We start from the raw sequence: 20,675 nt of genomic DNA, 5'->3' as shown, positions 1-20,675 counted from the left end.
CCGGTGTTCACTGGAACAGAGCGGACACACTGGGGAGGGCAGGCAGAGGCTGGAGTGACACAGCGCCCAGGACCACGTGCAGCTACCAGGGTCTCGATGTCACAAGAGGGGCCCTTGCCGAGAGCCCTCAGTGGGAACAGAGCCCGCAGCCACCTTGACTTTGGACTGGCCGCCTCCAGAGCCCTGAGGCGATGAGTTTCTGTTGTCGGAGCCACCCAGTGGGTGCTGCTGTTCCGGCTGTGCTGGGAGGCCCTGGGGGCGTCTTAGGTCTCCGACAGTCTTTGCTTTCGAGGAACTGAGAGCCAGCTCTTATCCTCCTGCTGGAACCGTCTTTGATGGTTTCTTATCCTGGATTCCACATTTCCTCCGGCAGCCAAATCGGCTCCTAACCCGAAGTGACGGCTGTGTAGTACATTTGTGGGGTCTCCTGGATGCGTGCGGACCGAGTGTTTTTGCTGATAAGAGTGCAGAGTGAGTCGGGCAAGGAAGAGGCCGGGGAGCTGTACGAAGCGTATTCATCAACCAGAAAACGAAATGGTTTACAATGAGGCTAAGAGAAGGGATTGTAGCTCCGGGTGGCAAATGCCGGTTGCCTGCTCTGTGCCAGGCAGAGCGTAGGGGAACTGACCACTGAACACTTGGCCCAGCACTGGCCCAGGCCCTCAGGAATGGACACCAATGAGGGGTGGACTCTCTCAGCTCGGGATATGAGCGTGGATGAGACCTGTGTCTCGTCCCAGAGGAACCAAGGATGGGGAAGATGTACTGCAGGCGCAGGTGGTCCCCGAGGGGCTGTGAGCACTGACCAGGGAAAACCAGTCACCTCCAGCACCCCACAGTGATCCATTCATCCAGTCTTCCTTCCCTTCTGTGGGTGTTTGTTGATCGAATACTGACTGTGTGCTGGGTGCTGGGGGTGTCATCCCCGAACACCAGCAAGGCCCTTGGCCCCAGGGAGCTGGGAGCCCTGCAGGGAGATGCGATCTTTGACCACGTCCAAGGGTGTAGGCAGTGGCACCCAGCAATGTGTTATAGCAGAGGTGTCCCTCTGGGCAAGGAGGGTGTGTGATGCCACCCGCACCTTCTCTGGGCAGCCGGCGTGGGGCCCGGGGAAGGGCTGCTCTGGGCTCAGGGAGAAACCGAACATGACTCAGCTCTGTGCGTGCAGGACAGCATGGTGGGAGGTGTGGCAGGGGCTTCTCAGCCTGGGGAGGAGTCGGCTGTTTCCGCTGGGAGCAGTGGAGGGGGTGAGGGAGGAGGAGGTCCCCCTGTGTGTCACTCATGCCCCCCAGGGCAGTGCAGGTGGTGGGAGCTGGGGTCAGACGGGAGGGGTACCCCGCGGTGGACAGAGGTGGGAGATGGCGAAGTGGACTAAGCTGTGTAGGACTGGGTGTGGCGTGGGCGAGAAGGGTGTGGAGGCTGAGTCCTGGGCCTTGACACCACTCACCCAGGGCTCTGATTCCAACCCGATGAGTTCAACGTGGCTTTGGAGGCGAGGAGGTGTGAGCTGCCCATGGCTGTGGCCGAGGCTGGCAACACCACACAGGGCAGGTGCGGCGGGAGCCTTGGGAGCCCCGAGAAGAGGAAAGTCGCAGGTGCAGGATGGGCTGGGGAGCAGGGGGGCTGCAGGGGTAAGGGAGGGGGCACGTGGCAGGGGTGGATGGACAGGTGTTCACAGGCCTTAGTGGAGGGCTGCCTGGGGTTGGTCCCTGGTGGTGTAGGGATGGAGGTGGGGAGGCGCGGGTGGAGCGGGGCGTGTGTGGGGCTAAGGTGGGGGTGCTGGCCCGTCCCTCTTGGCCCTGGTGGAGTCGCTGCCAGGCTGACGTGAGGACACAGTGGGCGGGGCCGGGGGTAAGGACGTTGCGGGAGCGACACGAGGTTTGGAAGATCTGACGTCCTTCTTGTTTTTCTCTTGCAGTCAATTTTGACCACTTTCAGATTCTGCGCGCCATTGGCAAAGGCAGTTTTGGGAAGGTAAGGATGGCACTTTAAAACCGCACCAGTGAGAGACAGCGCCCTGGCCCCCGGCTTAAGCGGATGGGTGTTTGTGCAGTGGGGCTGGGGTCCGGGGACTCTCCTGTTTCACAGAAGGAATTCGGGTGGACAAACTGGAAGCGTGCAGGAAGTCCGAGTTTCCTTCGGATCTGGTATAATTTTATCCTGAAAATTGAATTAGCACAGCGGTCCCAGGTCAGGTGAATTACAGTGGTAATTATCTCAAGATTGCTAATGCCGTTTCTTGCTGGAGAATCTAAACAAGCAGAGTGGAAAAGCCCACCCCATACAGTGTGCAGGACAGCAGCTCTCCCAGCCACATGAGCACTTGTTGTCTGGAATGTTCCGACTCCGGACCCTGCATTGTTGGTGGGGAAAGCGGAAAGTGGCAGAAGGCGGCCAGGGATTTTGGAAAAGCAGGGGTCCCCCTCACCACGCCCCCATCTGATCCCGCCTACTCGGAAATTTCCTTTGGCAATCCTTGCTTTGAGTACCTACTGAATACAAGCTACGCCCTTCTGTTTTCAAGACGTCTTTCCATTTCTGTAGACTGGGTAACGCAGAAATCTGGCCCACACACCCGTGGTCACAGACAGAAGCGTGAATGCGGGGTTTGGGTCCGAGGCTGTTGGCCGATCAGGCACCCCCGCTGTTGGTGTGACTTCGGGAAACTTACAGAGCAGGTCAGAGACGTTTGACCTAGAGACGGGGTGGGCCCCTCTTTCATTTCCTTCCTCGTGCATCCAATCCTGGCTATCAGTTGAATGCACGCTGTGCCAGGCGCAGCTGTGGGCTCTGAGCGTCTGTTTAAATGAAGCTTGCTTAGAAAGAAGAGACGTAGCACTGATAGGTTTGTACTTCACGGCCTGTTGGGGAGTGGGAAGTGCATTAGAACGTAGTAAGGGTCTACGGCCGCACCGCCCTGAACTCGTCTAATCTCGCGCTAAGGGAAGGGGGTGTGGACTGCAGTGTGGGCCGTGGCAGAGAGAAAACCACTGCTTCGTAGCACCATGGGGTCAGTGGCATCACCAAATGCGGGTATTGAAATTCACACGAGTTAATATTACACAATGGCCTAATATTGCAGGCACAGCGGCCACCTCACAGGTGCACCGTTGCCACACGTGGCCTGTGTCCAGTGGCTCAGATGGCACCAGTTCCGTCCCTGTACATGGTGCCGCTGGCCAGGGTGTCTCAGTGATCATATGACCCACGGGTGGGGAAGGAGGAGGACAGGGACAGCAGGCGGAGGGCCAGCACGAGGAGGACAGGGACAGCAGGCGGAGGGCCGGCGCGTGCAGGGCCGGCGGCAGGGCGTGTGCTTGGCGGGTGGGAGGGGCTGCAGGGGTGAGGAGGAGCGGGTTCCCGTGTGTGTTCAAGGTCTCACCCAGTCCTGCTGTGCGTGGTGGGGGTCCCTGTGGAGCTCAGCAGCTCAGGGAAGTCATTGCAGGTGGGGACACTCTGCCCCCGTCCCTGCTTCACGGGCATGACGCACTCACCAGGCTTCGTCCCCGCTGTCAGCCGGGCTCTGTGCGTCGGATGTCCACCCAGCTGGCACTCGCTTCCATCGCTTGATCGAAGAAGACCCCTCCCAGAATCCCCCGCCCCCGCCAGCTCCTCCTCCTGTGTCAGTGGTCCTGAGCGGCCACGTGACTGCCCCTGGCTGCAGAGGATGTGGGGAACATGGGTGTTCTTCCAGGAGAGAGGGGCAGGCGAAGAGCCTGGGTGGGTACGTCCAGCAGGCTGGCCGGCGCTGCACCTGCTGCATGGGAGGCCTCACCTCCCGGGAGCTCCTGGTCTGGTGGGGTGGCTAGACGGTTGTGTGGACAGCCGTGTTCCTGGGGAAAATCCCCTTCTCTCCAGGGAATGCTCTCTGCTTCTCTTCTGCTCCCCAGGTCTTGCGATGGGCTGATTCACTTAGCCCGGGGTTGTTGGTTGATGCTGAGTTCTGCTGCTTCCCTGCGTCATTCTTCCCCACACAGTTCAGACGTGACGGCAGGCACGCGGGGCAGCACAGAGCTGCCTGCCTTTTCTAGAATCTTCTTCCTGAGACCTTCGATGTGCTTGTTGAAAAAGGTTGGCCATGTACATAGTCAGGTGATTGGGCCACTTGGTCATTTAGTGGACATCCGGTGGCCACTGAGCAGAGCCGTGCGCTGTGGTACACACCAGCTTCTTGATGGGAGGGGGACTTCCTGGAAGCAGAAATCCTGTTTAAAAAATAGGCGTGAAAATGGTAAATGGCAACATGGTGCATGTTGGGTAGCTTTTTGTGTCAACTTGGCCGGCCCATCTGTCACGAGCTAGATGTCACTGTGGAGCTGTTCTGTGGATTGATCGGCGTGTAGGTCTGTAGACTCTGAGTCGGGCACGTGACTTTCGTTGTGTGGGTGGGCCTTGTCCAAGCAGGTGAAGACCTTAAGTAATGACCCAGGCGCCCTAGGGAAGGAGAAGTTCTGCCTCCAGGTGCCGCTGCTTCCTTCTGGCTTGTCCTGTGGAAGTCCCAGTGCCAGCCCCTACCTGGTGTGGGCAGTGTCTAAAAACATCTGTGCGTGTGTGTGTGTGTGTGTGTGTGTGTGTGCTTGTGTCTGCCCGCCTGCACACCCATGTGCGCCCTGCTGGTGCCACTCTCTGGAGAGCCCTGGATAACCTGGGGGCGGTTGTGAGAGAACAAGAGCAGGTGCAGGCTCCAGGTTGGGAGGTGAAGGGAGGGTCCGGGAAGAAATTACTAGAAAGAGCCTAGGAGCAACGAGGCTACGTGTCGCTCCCCCTCTTCGCGGAGGAACGACACAGGACCCTGCGCTGTTCTTTTGTCTGCTCGGCCCTTCCCAGGTTTGCTGCTGGTTCTTCCCGGGTTGGCTACCGACCCTTCCACCTCCGTGGAGGGGCGGGCCCCCTGCCACTTTCCCCACTTCCACGGGGGAGCGGCACACCGCTGGCCGGCTCTCTCGGGGGCTGCTCAGATGTTCCTCAGGTGTTCCCCTTAGATGTTCCTGGTGCATGTTGTCTCTCTCCTCCTTTATAGTCCTCTTCCACCAATCCCAACTCTTCTACCCACATGCCGAGTACGCTGTTCTCCTCCAATCAGGAGCAGGATCAGCTCCTGCAGGTCATCACTCAAGTTGGCGAGAGGCAGCTGCGTAGAAGCTGTTTCCTCCTCTCCCAGCGCCATATTGTGGGAGAGCAGATGCACAGAATAAGTCTTAATTCCAGTAACTTAGTCTAGTCCGAGTTGCTCCCCACAGCTACGTGCTCCGGGAATGGTTGCAGCCAAACCTGCTCTTGTCTGCCTGGATTCCCGGGAATTCTTGTCTGCTTGGAGCCCCAGGAACGCAAGCTGGCTCTCTGCACGCCATCCTCCAGAACCAGTGCCACAGCAGTGGCTGTCGCCACTTTGGAAACCCTCCAAGCTGCTTTCATCCCGGAGCCCCCCACGGCCCAGCCCCCCACTTCTCTGGCTCACCCCCTCTAGGCAGGCCTGCAGGAGGGAGGAGGACCCACTCTCCACCCTGGGAGGAGGGGAGCCACAGAGTCCCTGCAGGCTGATGCGCAGGTCTTAGGGCCGTTCTCGGCTGCTCCCCTCCACTCTCCTTGTCCTTCCACGGTCTGGGTCAACAAAGGTTTCCCTTGAGGTGGTGCTGACCTGCGAGGCTGCCTGCAGCCAGTGCCGGTGAGCATGCCCAGAGCAGGGCACAGGGAGCGAGGCTGCCATGCTGCCCCAGGTGGGCCGAGCTTGGAGGTGAGTCCCGTCTTCCACATCGGCTGTTGTCAGCAGTGAGTGACATGGGCTCGCAGGGTGCCTGGTGCGGAATCCAAAGCCGTGTTCAGCCAATGCTGACTCTCTCATCGCTCATGGCTGCTTCCCCTGGGCAGCAGGGGGTGAGGCGGGGCAGACTGGGAACTGAATGCGCTTTTCTGAAGGGGGTGTGGCGAGCTCTGGCCTGCAGGAGCAGTTCGTCGGGACATGGTGTGGTGCCGGCCCGGGCAGAGCTGTTGTGTGCAGTTAATTCCGAGAGCATCTCGCCGTGTGGCACCGGTCGCTGTGGGTGGGTGACAGGGCGAGCTTGGAAGGCTCGTGGTCAGGCATGGCACTCATGCTGCTTGGACACTGCCTCGCTCTGGGCTGGCAGCAGCCCTGCCGCCACGCCGTCTCCACGTCTGCATCTTGTCCTGTCCTTGCTTCTGTGCAGCTCAGAGAAAGCCAGCCAGTGCCGATTCATTGATGCCTTCTTTATCCACTCATTGACTCATCCATCCGTTCATCTGTCCATCCGTCACCCACCCATCGTCACCCACCCATCCATCCATCCTCCACCCATCCATCCTCCACCCATCCAGCCATCACCCATCCATCCTCCACCCATCCATCCATTGTCCATTCATCACCCATCCATCCACCCATCCACCCACCCATCCATTCTCCACCCATCCATCCATTGTCCATCTGTCACCCACCCACCCATCAATCCGTCATCCACTCATCCATCCATCACCCATCCATCCATCCATCACCCGCCCATCCATCCATCCACCCATTGTCCATTCATCACCCCCCCATCCATCGCCCCCCATCCATCCACTGTCCATCTATCACCCATCCACCCATCCATCCGTCATCCACTCATCCATCCGTCATCCATCCAGCAGCTCAGCAGAGGATTAATTTGCTCTGGGCCCTATACTAGGTTCTGAGGTTAGAAGATGAACCAGAGAGGCTGGCGCTGTGGTGTAATGGGCTAAGCCTCTGCCTGCAGCACCAGCATCCCATACAGGCGTCAGTTTGAGTCCTGACTGCTCCACTTCTGATCCAGCTCACTGTTGTGGCCTGGGAAAGCAGTAGAAGATGGCCCAAGTGCTTGGGCCCCTGCACCTGCGTGGGAGACCTGGAAGAAGTTCCTGGCTCCTGGCTTTCGATTGGCGCAGGTCCAGCTGTTGTGGCCATCTGGGGGGTGAACCAGCAGATGGAAGACCTCCCTCTCTCTCTGTCTCTCTCTCTCTCTCTGCCTCTCCTTCTCTCTCTGTGTAACTCTGACTTTCAAAATAAATACATCTTTAAAAAGAGAAAAGAAAATGAACCAGATATGTTGGCTGCTTTTCAAGATCTCTCGGATATGCATACACGCAGGCGGCAGAGAAATAAACAGAGGATCGCAATCCCGTCTGAGCAGCAGAGTGGCCCAGGAGATCTGCGGAGGACTGGGCGCAGGGGCATGGCAGGTGCTGCCTCGCTCAGACGTCTGGGGCTGGGGGCTGGGACGCCCTTGCTGGCTGCCGGCGCCGCGGCTCACTAGGCTAATCCTCCGCCTTGCGGCGCCGGCACACCGGGTTCTAGTCCCGGTTGGGGCGCTGGATTCTGTCCCGGTTGCCCCTCTTCCAGGCCAGCTCTCTGCTGTGGCCAGGGAGTGCAGTGGAGGATGGCCCGGGTGCTTGGGCCCTGCACCCCATGGGAGACCAGGAAAAGCACCTGGCTCCTGGCTCCTGCCATCGGATCAGCGCGGTGCGCCGGCTGCAGCACGCCGGCCGCAGCGGCCATTAGAGGGTGAACCAATGGCAAAGGAAGACCTTTCTCTCTGTCTCTCTCTCTCACTGTCCACTCTGCCTGTCAAAAAAAAAAAAAAAAAAAAAAAAGAATTACATGGCCAACACCCCATCCACCACCTACATTCTATAATTAACATTTCCCCAGACTTCTTTTGTGAATCTCTGTCCTTCTGCCTACTGATAAATCTGTCTTCTTTGTTTTGATGTGTTTCATGGTAAATTTTGTGTCTGTAGAGTTTTTGGAAAATTTCACCTAAATATCTCTGCATGGAGACTTACCTGCAGCCTCTGTCTGCTGCCCAATGGAAACAGGACACAACGCGGAGATTTTCGGTTGACGGTTGCTGAACTATGAGAAGTGCATACCCCTGGGTGACCTGAACCCTTCCCAGACAGCGAATGCTTCCTCTTGACCCTTGCCAGGTAGGACGCGGCTTGTCGATGCCGTCCGCCTGCTCTGAAACGCACTCTGGACTGGAGTCAGTGGGAGAAGTGCGCTTCTGGGGCACGCTGCACGCTGGTTCTCAGCGGCTGGATGTTTTCACAGCGCGATGCTTCTGGTGCCCGTCTCGGGCTGTCCTGGTTCTCAGGGAGGAATAGTGTCCGTTCCCTCCGTAGGTCCTACTCTGCATCTCTCCGCCTGGTGAGAGACCTCAGGCTGCTTTTTGCTGTGACTGTTCTGAAAACCTGTGTGTGTGTGTGTGTGTGAGTGTGTGTGAGTATGTGTCTAAGTGCGTGTGTCTGCATGTGCATGTGTCTGTGTGTGTGAGTGTGTGTCTTTGTGAGTGTGAGTGTGTCTGTGAGTGTATGTGTCTCTGTGTGTGTGTTTGTGTATGTCTATGTGTGAGTGTGTATCTGTGTGTGTGTGTGAGTGTGTGTGTGTCTTTGTGAGTGTGCATGAGTGTGTCTGTGAGTGTATGTGTCTGTGTGTGTGAGTGTATGTCTGAATGTGTATGTCTGTATGTGTGAGTGTGTATCTGAGTGTGTGAGTGTGTGTGAGTGTGTCTGTGAGTGTATGTGTCTCTGTGTGTGTGTCTGTGTATGTCTATGTGTGAGTGTGTATCTGTGTGTGTGAGTGTGTGTGTCTTTGTGAGTGTGCGTGAGTGTGTCTGTGAGTGTGTCTGTGTGTGTGTCTGTGTATGTCTGTATGTGTGAGTGTGTATCTGAGTGTGTGTGTGTCTTTCTGTGTGTGAGTGTGTGTGTCTTTGTGAGTGTGCGTGAGTGTGTCTGTGAGTGTATGTGTCTGTGTGTGTGAGTGTATGAATGTGTATGTCTGTATGTGTGAGTGTGTATCTGAGTGTGTGTGTGAGTGTGTGTGTGTGAGTCTTTATGTGTGTGTGTGTGTGTCTTTGTGAGTGTGTCTGTGAGTGTATGTGTCTGTGTGTGTGAGTGTATGTCTGAATGTGTATGTCTGTATGTGTGAGTGTGTATCTGAGTGTGTTTGTGAGTGTGTGAGTGTGTGTCCCTCTGATTCATTTGTTTTGGGTAGCTATCCGGAATTGGAATTGCTGGTTCGTAGAGGAGGGAGATTTAGTTTTATACAAACCTGCCAGGAGGTTTCCCACCTGGGTGTGTCCCTTGATCCTCCACCTAAATTCCATTTGTTTCACATCCTTGCCAGTGTATGGTGCTGTGGATATTTAGAATCCCACCAGCCTGATGACTTGTGCAGAGTCTGATGTGGTTTTTACTTGCACTTTCCTCATGACTGATGATGGTGAGCGTTTGTTTCATGGTTTTCATGGTTAGTCATATATCTTCCTCTGTGAGGGGGTCTGTTCAAGCCATTTAAAAAAAATGGCTGGCTTCCCCTTTTATTATTGAATTGTGGGATACACACACACACACACACACACACATTTCCTGTCACATGTAAGATTATTTTCCACTGGATTGACTTCTCTATTAATTTTATTAACGGTGTGTTTCTGATGCACAGATTCAAATGTGGACAAAGTCTAGTTTGTTGAGTGCCTCCCGTGGGGGTTGTTGCTTTATGTGACTTGCATAGAAAGCTTGGCGTAGAAAAACATGCTCAGTTCTCAGAGACTTTTCCTGGTTTTCTTCCCAGAAGTTCTGTTGCTCTAGCTTTAGGCTTAGTTCTGTGATTCACTTGGACTAATTTTCCTGTGTAAGGTCAGATAGGGTCAACGTTCATTTTCTATGTGGATACCACTCCCCGGGAGAGTTTCCTTTCTTAGTGGATTGCTTTGGGGTCTGTGTGGAAACGCAGATGTCTTGCAAGGGTTGGGGGGGCGGTGTCCTGCTCTGGGCTCTCTGATCTGTTCTTTGACCCACCTGTCAATCCCTATGTAGGTATCAGACTGTCTTGGTAGGTCCTGACACCAGATACTGTAAGCCTTCTGAATTTATTCATTCCAAAGGTTTCAGGACATTCTAGGCCATTGGATTTTCATAGAAATTGTGGAATTGCTTGTCAACTTCTACAAAGACCTGGGGGCATTATAATGGAGGCTGCACTAAATCTCTATATAAATTTTAAAATAACTTATTTTGTTTATCTGAAAGTCAGAGTTAGACAGGGAGAGAGAGATAGAGATAGAGAGAGAGAGAGAGAGAGAGAGAGAGAGAGAGAGACCTACCTTCAATCCACTGGTTCATTCCTTAGAAGACCACAGTGGCCAGGGCTGGACCAGGCCAAAGCCAGGAGTCAGGAACTTCATCCAGGTCTCCCATGTGGGTGGCAGGAGCCCAAACACTTGGGTCATCTTCTGCTGCTTTTTCCAGACCATTAGCAGTGAGCTGGATAGGAAGTGGAACAGCCAGGACTTGGTGCCCACATGGGATGCTGGCAATGCAGGCAGTGGCTTTACTGGCTTCGCCACAATGCCAGCCCCAACAATCCACATTTTAACAGTATTGCATATTCTGATCTATGAGGATGGTAATTCTTTCTATTTGTATCTATTATTTGCTAAGTATTTAAAATTTTTATTTTAGTAATGTTTTCTCATTTTTAGGACAAAGTCTTTGCCATTCTTTATATTAATTTTTTCTTAGTTGATGAGGGTGTTTTTACACTATTATAATGGAATTATTTTAGTTCCGTTTTAAATTATGTCAAAGTTTGTTTTTAGGTATACACAAAATGTATTGGAACATTTTCCTTCTCTTTTTTAAAGTTTTATTTATTTATTTGAAAGAGTGACAGAAGCGAGAGAGAGAGACAGACACACACACACACTCACACAGATCTTCCAGCCCCTGGTTCACTCCCCAGTTGCCATTGCCCCAGCAGTCGGGGCTGGGCCAGGCCAAAGCCAGGAGCCAGGAGCTTTATCTGGGTCTCCCATGTGGTGGCAGCGGCCCAGGGCATCACCTGCTCCCTTCTAGCCACGTTAGCAGGATGATGGATCCAAAGCCGAGCAACCAGGAATCGAACTGGCACTCCGGTGTGGGATGCCAGTGTCGCAAGCAGTGGCTTAACATGTTGTGCTGCAGTGCCATCCCCTTTCATCCATGTTTTCTTAATGAGTTTTTGTAGGTTGGTATGACTTCTTTAAATGTTTGATATGATTTACAAATAAAGTAATCTGGGTGTGGAGTTTTCTTTCTGGCAGCATTTGATTCTAAAATCAACTCTTTAAACTGATATGAGGGTTTGGATTAAGATGGTGGAGTCGGGAGGGAGCCTGATGCTCTGGTCTAGGAGGAGATAGCCTAGAAAAAGTGGAGAGAGTGCAGTCCCAGGGAAGAGTTAGGGAGAGAACCGCAGAGGAAACGCTACACGAGGAGGAACACAGTGGACCTATGTGGAGAGCATGGGCACCCACAACTCAGGACCCTCCCAACAAAGAAAAGGTCAGAACCAGATGGCTTCACTGCTGAGCTCTACCAGACATTTAAAGAAGAACTAACTCCAGTTCTTAAGTTATTCAAAATAATTGAAAGGGATGGAATCCTCCCAAATTCTTTCTATGAATCCAGCATAACCTTAATTTCTAGACCTGGAAAAAATGCAACAGAGATAGAGAACTACAGATCAATTTTCCTGATGAACATAGACAGAAAAATCCTCAACAAAATTCTAGCAAATCTAATCCAACAACACATCAGAAAGCTCATTCATCCAGACTAAGTGGAATTTATCCCTGGTATGCAGGGATGGTTCAACATTCACAAATCAATCAGTGTGATACATCACATTAACAAACTGAATAACATAAACCACCTGATTATCTCAATAGATGCAGAGAAAGTATTTGATAAAATACAGCACCCTTTCATGATGACAACTCTAAGCAAATTGGGTATAGAAGGAACATTCCTCAATATAATCAAAGCAATTTATGACAACCCACGGCCAGCATCCTATTGAATGGGGAAAAAATTGGAAGCATTCCCACTAAGATCTGGTACCAGACAGGGATGCCCACTGTCACCACTGCTGTTCAGTATAGTCCAGGAAGTTTTAGCCAGAGCCATCAGGCAAGAAAAAGAAATCAAAGGGATACACACTGGGAAAGACGAAGTCAAACTATCCCTATTTGCATATGACATGATTCTATATATAGGGGATCCAAAAGACTCCACTAAGAGACTACTGGAACTCATAGAAGAGTTTGGTATTTTCATAGCATATAAAATCCATTCACAAAAATCAACGCCTTTGTATATACAGACAGTGTTACAGTTGAGAAAGAGCTTCTAAGGTCTATCCCATTCATAACAGCTACAAAATAAATCAGATACCTTGGAAAAAGCTTAACCAAGGATGTCAAAGATCTCTATGATGAGAATTTCAAAACATTAAAGAAAGAAGTAGAAGAAGATACAAAAAATGGAAAAATCTTCCATGTTCATGGATTGGAAGAATCAATGTCATTAAAATGTCCATTCTTCCAAAAGCAGTTTGCAGATTCAGTGCGACACCAACCAAAATACCGAAGACCTTCTTCTCAGATCTAGAAACAATGATGCTGATATTCATATGGAAACACAGGAGACCCTGAATAGCTAAAGCAATCTTATACAGCAAAAACAAAACCCGAGACATCACAATACCAGATTTCAAGACATACTATAATGCAGTTATAATCAAAACAGCTTAGTACAAAAATAGATGCATAGACCAGTGGAACAGAATAGAAACACCAAAAATCAGTCCACATCTGCAACCAACTTATATTTGACCAAGAAACTAAAACCAACCCCTGGAGCAAGGACAGTCTCTTCAACGAATGGTGCTGGGAAAATTGGATTTCCACGTGCAGAAGTATGAAGCAAGACCTCTACCTTATACCCTACTCAAAAATCCACTCAACATGGATTAAAGATCTAAATCTACAACCCAACACCATCAAATTATTAGAGAAAATTGGTGAAACTCTTCAAGAGATTGGCATAGGTAAAGAGTTCTTGGGGGTTCAGTGCTGTGGTATAGCTGGTAAAGCCGCCACCTGCAGTGCCAGCATCCCATATGGGTGCCAGTTCGAGTCCCAGCAGCTCCACTTCTGATCCATCTCTCTCTATGGCCTGGGACAGTAGTAGAAGATGTCCTTGGGCCCCTGAACCTATGTGGGAGACCCGGAAGAATCTCCTGGCTCCTGGGTTCGGATCACCACAACTCTGGCTGTTGTAACCAATTGGAGAGTGAACCAGCAGATGGAAGCCCTCTCTCTGTATCTCTCTCTGCCTCTCCTTCTCTCTCTGTGTAATTCCAACTTTCAAATAAATAAATAAGTCTTAAAAAAAGAGTTATTGTAAAAGACCCCAGAGGCACAGGCAGTCAAAGCCAAAATTAACATGGGATTACATCAAATTGAGAAGTTTCTGTACTGCAAAAGAAACACACTCAGGAAAGTGAAGAAGTAACTGACAGAATGGGAGAAATTATTTGTAAATTATGCAACTGATAAAGGATTAACAACCAGAATCTATGAAGAGCTCAAGAAACTCTACAACAACAAAAGAAACAACCCAGTTAAGAAACTTACACATATATTTTTCAAAAGAGGAAATCCAAATGGCCAGCAGGATCACTAGCTGTCAGGGAAATGCAAATCAAAACTACAGTGAGGTTTCCCCTCACCCGTGTTAGAATGGCTTTCATACAGAAATCAACAGACAACAAATGCTCACGAGTGTGTGGGGGAAAATGTAACCTAAACCACTGTTGATGGGAATGTAAACAGGTAAAGCCACTCTGGAAGACAGTATGGGGATATCTCAGAAATCTGAATCTAGACCTACCATATGACCCAGTAATCCCACTCCTCGGAATTTACCCAAGGGGAATGAAATCAGCAAATAAAAGAGTTATCTGCACTCTCATGTTTATTGCAGCTTAATTCACAATAGCTTAGATGTGGAATCAACCTAAATGCCCATCAACTGAAGACTGGATAAAGAAATTATGAGATATGTACTCCATGGAATACTACACAGTGGTAAAAAAAATGAAATTAGGAATTTGCAAAAAAAATGGATGAATCTGTAAAACATCATACTCAGTAAAATAAGCGAGTCCCAAAGGGACAAATATATGTTCTCCCTGATTTGTGATAACTAGTAGAGCACCTGAAAGGAAACATGTAGAAGAGTAATTGACACTTTGAGAAGCAATGATTTGAACAGCCTTTGTCTTGACTGTCAAAGAAGTTTTTTTTTCTCTATACTATTTGTTGAACTCCTTACTTAGCATAGAGTTAATCATATGTGTATAAAGTCAATTGAAAATAGATCTCAGTGAAAAATAACAGTGGGAATACAAGAGGGAGAAGGAAGTTTGCATACATTCCTATGACTTACTTCTGAGGGTACAGTTTAAAAACTTGCCATGGGACCCCAAATCCCATTAAGCTGGATGATGAAAAAGCCATCTGAAGTGTTAAACTGATCGTATTAAGTGTAAAAGTGATCATATTAAGTGTGTCATTGATCATATAGATAGGATAAGTGTTAAAGGGATCATATAAATAAGATCAAGTGCATGGTAATAATAACAGATAGAATTAAAAAGGAGATTATGTTCCAACATGGGAAGTAGTCCACACACCAGACTCATAGAATGACAATCACTTTAAATAGCACTCTGACCTCAGAATCAGCCCTTAAGGCATTCTGGTTTGGCTGAAAAGTCCAGGAGAGCAATTCACGCATGGAAAGCCAAGACATTGTTGCAAAAAAGTGTCCTACATGGAAGATTTCTGTGAGAGAGATGCCAGTGGAAAGAAGTGGCCATCAAAGAAGGATGTACTTTTCTCTGAAGGGAGGAGAGAACTTCCATTTTGTTTACAGTCTTGTCTAAATACCGATGGAATTTGTGGATTGAAAAGGTTTTCATAGCCTTGGTGGCTCATGTTAAGAGCCTCGAGTGATCACTGACATCATACATAGAGTGTTAATTTTTAAATCAACAACAGGAGTCACCGTGCACTAACTCCCCATGAAGGACCTCTGTCCTCAATGAGTTGTATTATGAGCGTTAGCTGTAAAACTTGTTCTCAAACAGTTTTTGTGTGTTTGTGTGTATGCAAAATGTTGAAATCTTTACTTAGTATAGAGTTGATCTTCTGTGTATAAAGTGAATTGAAAATGAATCATAGTGGAAAATGGGAGAGGGAGGAGGAAGTATGGTGAGAAGAATCACTTTCCTGAAGTTGTACCTAGGAAATTTGTACTCATTAAATAAAAGATTTCTTTGGGGAAAAAGCTGATATAAAATCATTTGTATTTTCTGACTTATTTTCTTACATGAATTTTAGTAAAATATTTTTCAAGGAAATTAATTTTCTGTAGGTTGGCAAATTTGTTGGCATAAAATAATTCATAATATCTTCATTTGATTATTTGATAACCTGTAGCATTTGTAGTGATAACTTTCCTGATATTAGTGCTTTGTTGTTCTTATTTTCTTGATCAATTTACATTTTTCTCTTTTTTTAGATTTATTTTATTTATTTAAAAGGTAAAGTTGCAAAAAAAGAGAGAGTGATCTTCTATCCACTGGTTCACTCCCCAAATGGCTGCAATGACCAGGGCTAAGCCAGGCTGAAGCCAGAAGCCAGGAGCTTCTTCCAGATCTCCCACGATCCATGCACTTGGGCCACCTTCCACTGCTTTCCCAGGCCATTAGTAGGGAGCTGGATGGGAAGTAGAGCAACCAGGACTTGAACAGGTGACCACATGGGATGTCCGTGCTGCAAGCAGTGGCTTTTACCCACTGTGCCACAGTGCCAGATCTGACCAGTGTACGTTCTTAACTTTTGAAGGCGCAACCTTAGAGCATTGATTTTAGACATTTCTTTTTGCTTACATACACATTTTAAGCTCTGAATTTCCCTCTAAGAACTACTTTAGCTCTTATTTTTGTTGTTATTTAGTTCATATGTTTCCTAATTTTTTGTAATTTCTTCTGTGTTCCATGAATTATTTAGGCAAGTGTTGTTTAATTTCCAAATACTGTGTTTTCTCCTAAACTACTACTTTTTATTGATTATAATTGAGCCCATTGTGGTCCATGAGCATGCTCTATAATTTCAGTCCATTTACAGTTATTGAGGGTCATTTCATGCCCTGGTGAGGGTTTGTATTAGTGAACATTCTACACCAACACTACAGGAATGTCTATTTCATAGTTCATAGGCATAACATCCCACAACTATTACTGAAGTCCAGGGAGTTAATGATGTTATTCAGCTCCTCTGTGTCTTTTCTGATTTTTAAGTCTAGTCATTGCCATGTTTCTGAGATGGGCCTGTCCCTGTGAGTCCGTCGTGTTTGCCTCTTAGGCAGTGAGGTCTGCTGTTAGACACATGAGTGCTTAGTTCTCACAATGGATCGACCCTGTCATCGTTATGACATCTGGGGAGTGAACCAGTGGATGGAAGACCTCTCTCTCTCTCTCTCTCTCTAATTCTATTTCTCAAATAAACAAATAAAATCTTTTTTTTAAAAAAAGGTAGCCATTCTAACCTACTTAGGCTCACTGTTTCCATATTTTTCCATACATTTCCTTTCATTCTGTGGTTTTATACTTACATAAGTCTCTTGAAAATCACATACAGTTAATTGCATCTTCTTTTGAAAAATGCACGTGTGTTTAATACTTTCACAGTTAATAAAATTGCTAACATTGTTGGATTTAAGTCTATCGTGGCTTTATCCACTCTCCTTACCCCTTGCCTTTTGTTCTTCTCTTTGTCTTTTCCTACGTTGGTTTGGATTGATTGAATCTTTGTAATCCCCTTTTAATTTGCCTGTTGGTTTTAGAACCATGATTTCCCATTTTATGTCTTTAAATTGTTGTTTTAGGGATTATAATACACATTGTTAAATTATTGAACAGTCTTCTAAGAGTTAATATTCTACACTTAAAGTACAAAACCCTGAACACAGAGAGGTCCATTTCCACAGCCTGTGAATATTTATACAGTAGTTACCAAATGTATTTTACCTTCTTAAATTATAAATCTCCAATATAATGTTTTGACTGAAAAATATATCTGAAAAAAATATATATGCATGAAGATACTTCAAAAAGTTAGTGGGAAATTCACAGTATATTATAATTCCATTTTCCCATGAACTTTTTGAAATATACATTATGCTATTTAATATATTATTTATATTATATAAAATATATATTGCCTTTAAGAATTAGGAGGAAATTTGTCCCTAATATTTGCCTACATCTTTTTTGAAGCCCTAAGTTTCTGTTTGGTATCATTTCAATTCAACCTGAAGAATTTTCTTTTCTGTTTTGTATGGTGCAAGACCATATTAATTCTTTTTTTCAAAGATTTATTATTTATTTGAGAGGCAGAGTTACAGAGAGGCAGAGACAAAGAGCCAAAGAGAGGTCTTCCATCCACTGGTTCACTCCCCAAATGGCTGCACGGCTGGAGCTGGGCAGATCCAAAGCCAGGAGCCAGGAGCTTCTTCTGGTCTCCCACATGGGTGCAGGGGCCCAAGCACTTGGGCCATTTTGCACTGCTTTCGCAGGTCATAGCAGAGAGTTGGATCGGAAGTAGAGCAGTCGGGACTTAAACCGGCGCCCATATGGGATGCCGGCACTGCAGGTGGTGCTTTACCCGCTGTGCCACAGCGCCAGCCTCTCCATAATTTTTGACAAGAAGTCATCAAGATCTGTATCCTTGCCACCCAGTCTGCAGTGTGTCAATATCGTTTCTTTTCTTTAAAAATTTTTTTTCCACCATTGACTTTTTTAAAATTTATTTGACGGGCAGAGTTATAGACAGTGAAAGAGAGAGACAGAGAGAAAGGTCTTCCTTCCATTGGTTCACTCCCCCAGTGGCCACTACACTGGCGCTATGCCAATCTGAAGCCAGGAGCCATGTGCTGGTCTCCCACAGGGTGCAGGGCCCAAGCACCTGGGCCATCCTCCCCTGCCTTCCCGGGCCACAGCAGAGAGCTGGACTGGGAGAGGGGCAACTGGGACTAGAACCCGGCACCCACATGGGATGCTGGCGCTGAAGGCGGAGGATTAACCAAGTGAGCCACGGCACCAGCCCCCTCCACCATTGACTTTTAGGAGTTTAATTGTGATACACCCGTGTGGACATCATTGCTTGAGAAACAGGTTTTTTTCCTCTCCTTACTTAGGTTCCCTGTCTTTTCACTCTTTCAACCATATTGTCCTGTGGACCAGATGGCATCGTCACGATAGCTGCTTTAATGTCCTCTGTGCTATCCCAGCATCGGGGTCATCTTCAGAGTCCCCTCCGCTGTGTGTATCTTCTGTTGGGAATAGTCGCGACTTCCGTTTCTTCCCCTGCTTGGACCTTGTGCTGTTACGTTGCAGTCTGTTGTGTTTCTTTGGAAATACGGCTTTAAGAAGCAGTTAGCTTGGCTTGGAAGCACTGCATTCTCTGCCTCCCGGCAGGCACACAGACACACACGTCTCGGTCCACTTCGTTTCTGTCTTAGCTGGATCTGTTTCAGTGTGCCCCGTGCGCGTGATCTATCAGGGTCGGAAGAGATGTGGGCAGAGCGAGGCCCATTGGAGGCTTCCCTGCGGACCTCTCAGAAGAGGGCTTGTGGCCGGGTGAGTTTGGGGGTCTCGCCCGACATCTCACGGGAGGTGGCTCTCATCCAGCGACGGCACGGCAGAAACGTGAACTTCCACTGGACAGTCTGTTTCTCTCGTCCCAGCCTGAGCTTGCTCTCGTGGCTCAGGAGGTGGACCTGTGTCCTTGCCACAGCAGAGCTGGCGCCAGACAGAAGCACGTTGCTTTGCTCTCAGGTTTGGGTCCTGAACCCTCTGTGCCCGGATGTGGTCCAGATGTGGTCTGTCCCCCAAGTTTCCTGTGTGGGAGGCTTGCTCCCCGGGACGGCAGTGTTGAGAGATGGGCTAGGACTTCAGCACGACGTGGGCCGCCAATGGATGTCCTGTGGTCAGTTGAGGGGTTGTAGGACCCGCCCTGTCTCTGACGTCGTGTTCGTTGATGGGATGTGTCCTCTCATGTGCACCACTTCCATCGGCGTCTGCTGCGAGGGGAAGCAGCCAGCTGGGCCCTCACCAGATCCTGCACAGTCAAGGGTAGACTCTCGGCCTCCAACACACAGGCCCAACAATCCTCACTTTTAAATCAGTCTCAGCACCGTCCGTACAGCACTGCGGTATCGGACACAGCCCCGGCCCCAGGGCATAGAACCCAACCCGTGGCTCATGGCCGCGCCTTCCTTCCCTGGGCTCTGGCCTGTCGTCGTTTGCCCGTCTTGTCTGCACGCACTGTGGCCCTGGCTGCTGGGCTTCCCTCTCAGAGCCTGAGTCGGGAGCACGGGTCTCAGAACCGTGATTTCCAAAGATATCCTGAAAACCTGAGCTTCCCAGAGGGTTGCTCTCTCTCTCTTAAAATAACCTTGGCTATTTGTTAGTGAATTTTATTTATTTTGGAGGGATTTATTTTATTTACTTGGAAGGCAGAGTTAGAGAAGTCTTCCATCTGTTGGTTCATTCCCCAAATGGCCACAATGACCAGGGCTGGGCCAGGCTGGAGCTTCTTCCAGGTCTCCCGTGGGGGTGCAGGGACCCAAGCACTCGGGCCATCTTCTGCTGCTTTCCCAGGTGCATTAGCGGGGAGCTGGATTGGAAGTGGAACAGCCTGGGCTCAAAACGGAGCCCATATGGGATGCTGGCCCTGCAGGCAGTGGCTTAACCTGCTTCGCCACTGCGCCCGCCCTCAGTGGGTCTCTTTTCCGTTGCTCTTGAATGATAACCTATCTTGTTGATGTGCAAACTTATAGTAAAACGTGCAGAAACAGCCAGTATTTAGGATGAGGTGAGCCTGCTTTCAGGAGTAGACTAGAGCTTTGTTCTGCTCAAATTCCAGGTAATCACTGCCTTCCACGATGCACGCAGCGGGGACTCTGCGGCTGTTCTAAAGTGGAGGTGTGCTCCTGTAGGAAGAGGAAGATCCCCCTAGTAATACTGAATGCGTTTTTCGGTTTGGCTCTCTGCCTCTGGCGGCAGCTCGATAGCGTTTATTAAGAGTGTGCAGGCGAAGCGGTGACAAGGGGCTTGACTATCAGGAAGAGCACCTGTGAAATCTAATTTCCCTTCCTGCCGGGAGCAGTCGTGCCTCGCAGGTGCAGCAGCAGGGTCCGCAGCTGCGGGAGACCCCGTGACGTCAGCAGGCGCCTCCCAGCGTGTGTGGACGTTTCTGGCTGAGTCCCAAGCCGGCGGAGGCACAGAGGTTCACTTAGGCTCGTTTCTTTCGGTCCAGTGGAAACAGTCCCGTTTGGGGGTTAGCCTGAGTCTACTCTGTGTCAGCGGTGGGCGCCTGGCAAAGTGCAGTCAGCACTCAGCAGGCTGAGGTGGCTCCGGGTTTGACTGTCCCACATGCACTTTGGGCTTTCCTCTTACCAAGAAACACCTGCGTGTACTCCCTGAGGGCTCAGGGTAACTGTCAGTCCCTGGGGCCCCCACTCACCTGCTGAGCTGGGCAGGCGAGGTGCCTGGTCCAGGGAGTGGCCTTGTGACACAAGCCCAGCCATCCAGCAGCCTTCCAGGGGCCTGGAGGGGAGAGTTCTGGCCTCTGTGTGCGTGCCTCATTTCCTGCAAAAACCCCGGCCCACAGTTCCCTCAGCAAGGGGTGAAGGGGCAGCTTTGTCCATAGAGGGAAAAGAGTGGGGCTCTCAGCGAGGAATCAGGA

The 20,675-nt window shown here is 49.5% G+C and overlaps 1 protein-coding gene across 1 annotated transcript in view; it reads left to right on the top strand.

Moving 5' to 3' along the window:
• The window catches only part of STK32B (serine/threonine kinase 32B), a 257,275-nt gene that overhangs the window by 59,391 nt on the left and 177,209 nt on the right, over window positions 1-20,675 (top strand). The window contains exon 2 of the mRNA XM_051829718.3: window positions 1,919-1,974. Within this exon, the coding sequence (XP_051685678.3) occupies window positions 1,919-1,974 (56 nt within the window). The remainder of the gene's footprint in view (window positions 1-1,918; window positions 1,975-20,675) is intronic.

Source organism: Oryctolagus cuniculus, chromosome 2, assembly GCF_051225735.1.
Source record: "Oryctolagus cuniculus isolate XC-2025 breed Fujian yellow rabbit chromosome 2, ASM5122573v1, whole genome shotgun sequence".
Classification (NCBI taxonomy): domain Eukaryota; kingdom Metazoa; phylum Chordata; class Mammalia; order Lagomorpha; family Leporidae; genus Oryctolagus; species Oryctolagus cuniculus.
This window is presented reverse-complemented; position numbering and strand designations above follow the sequence as displayed.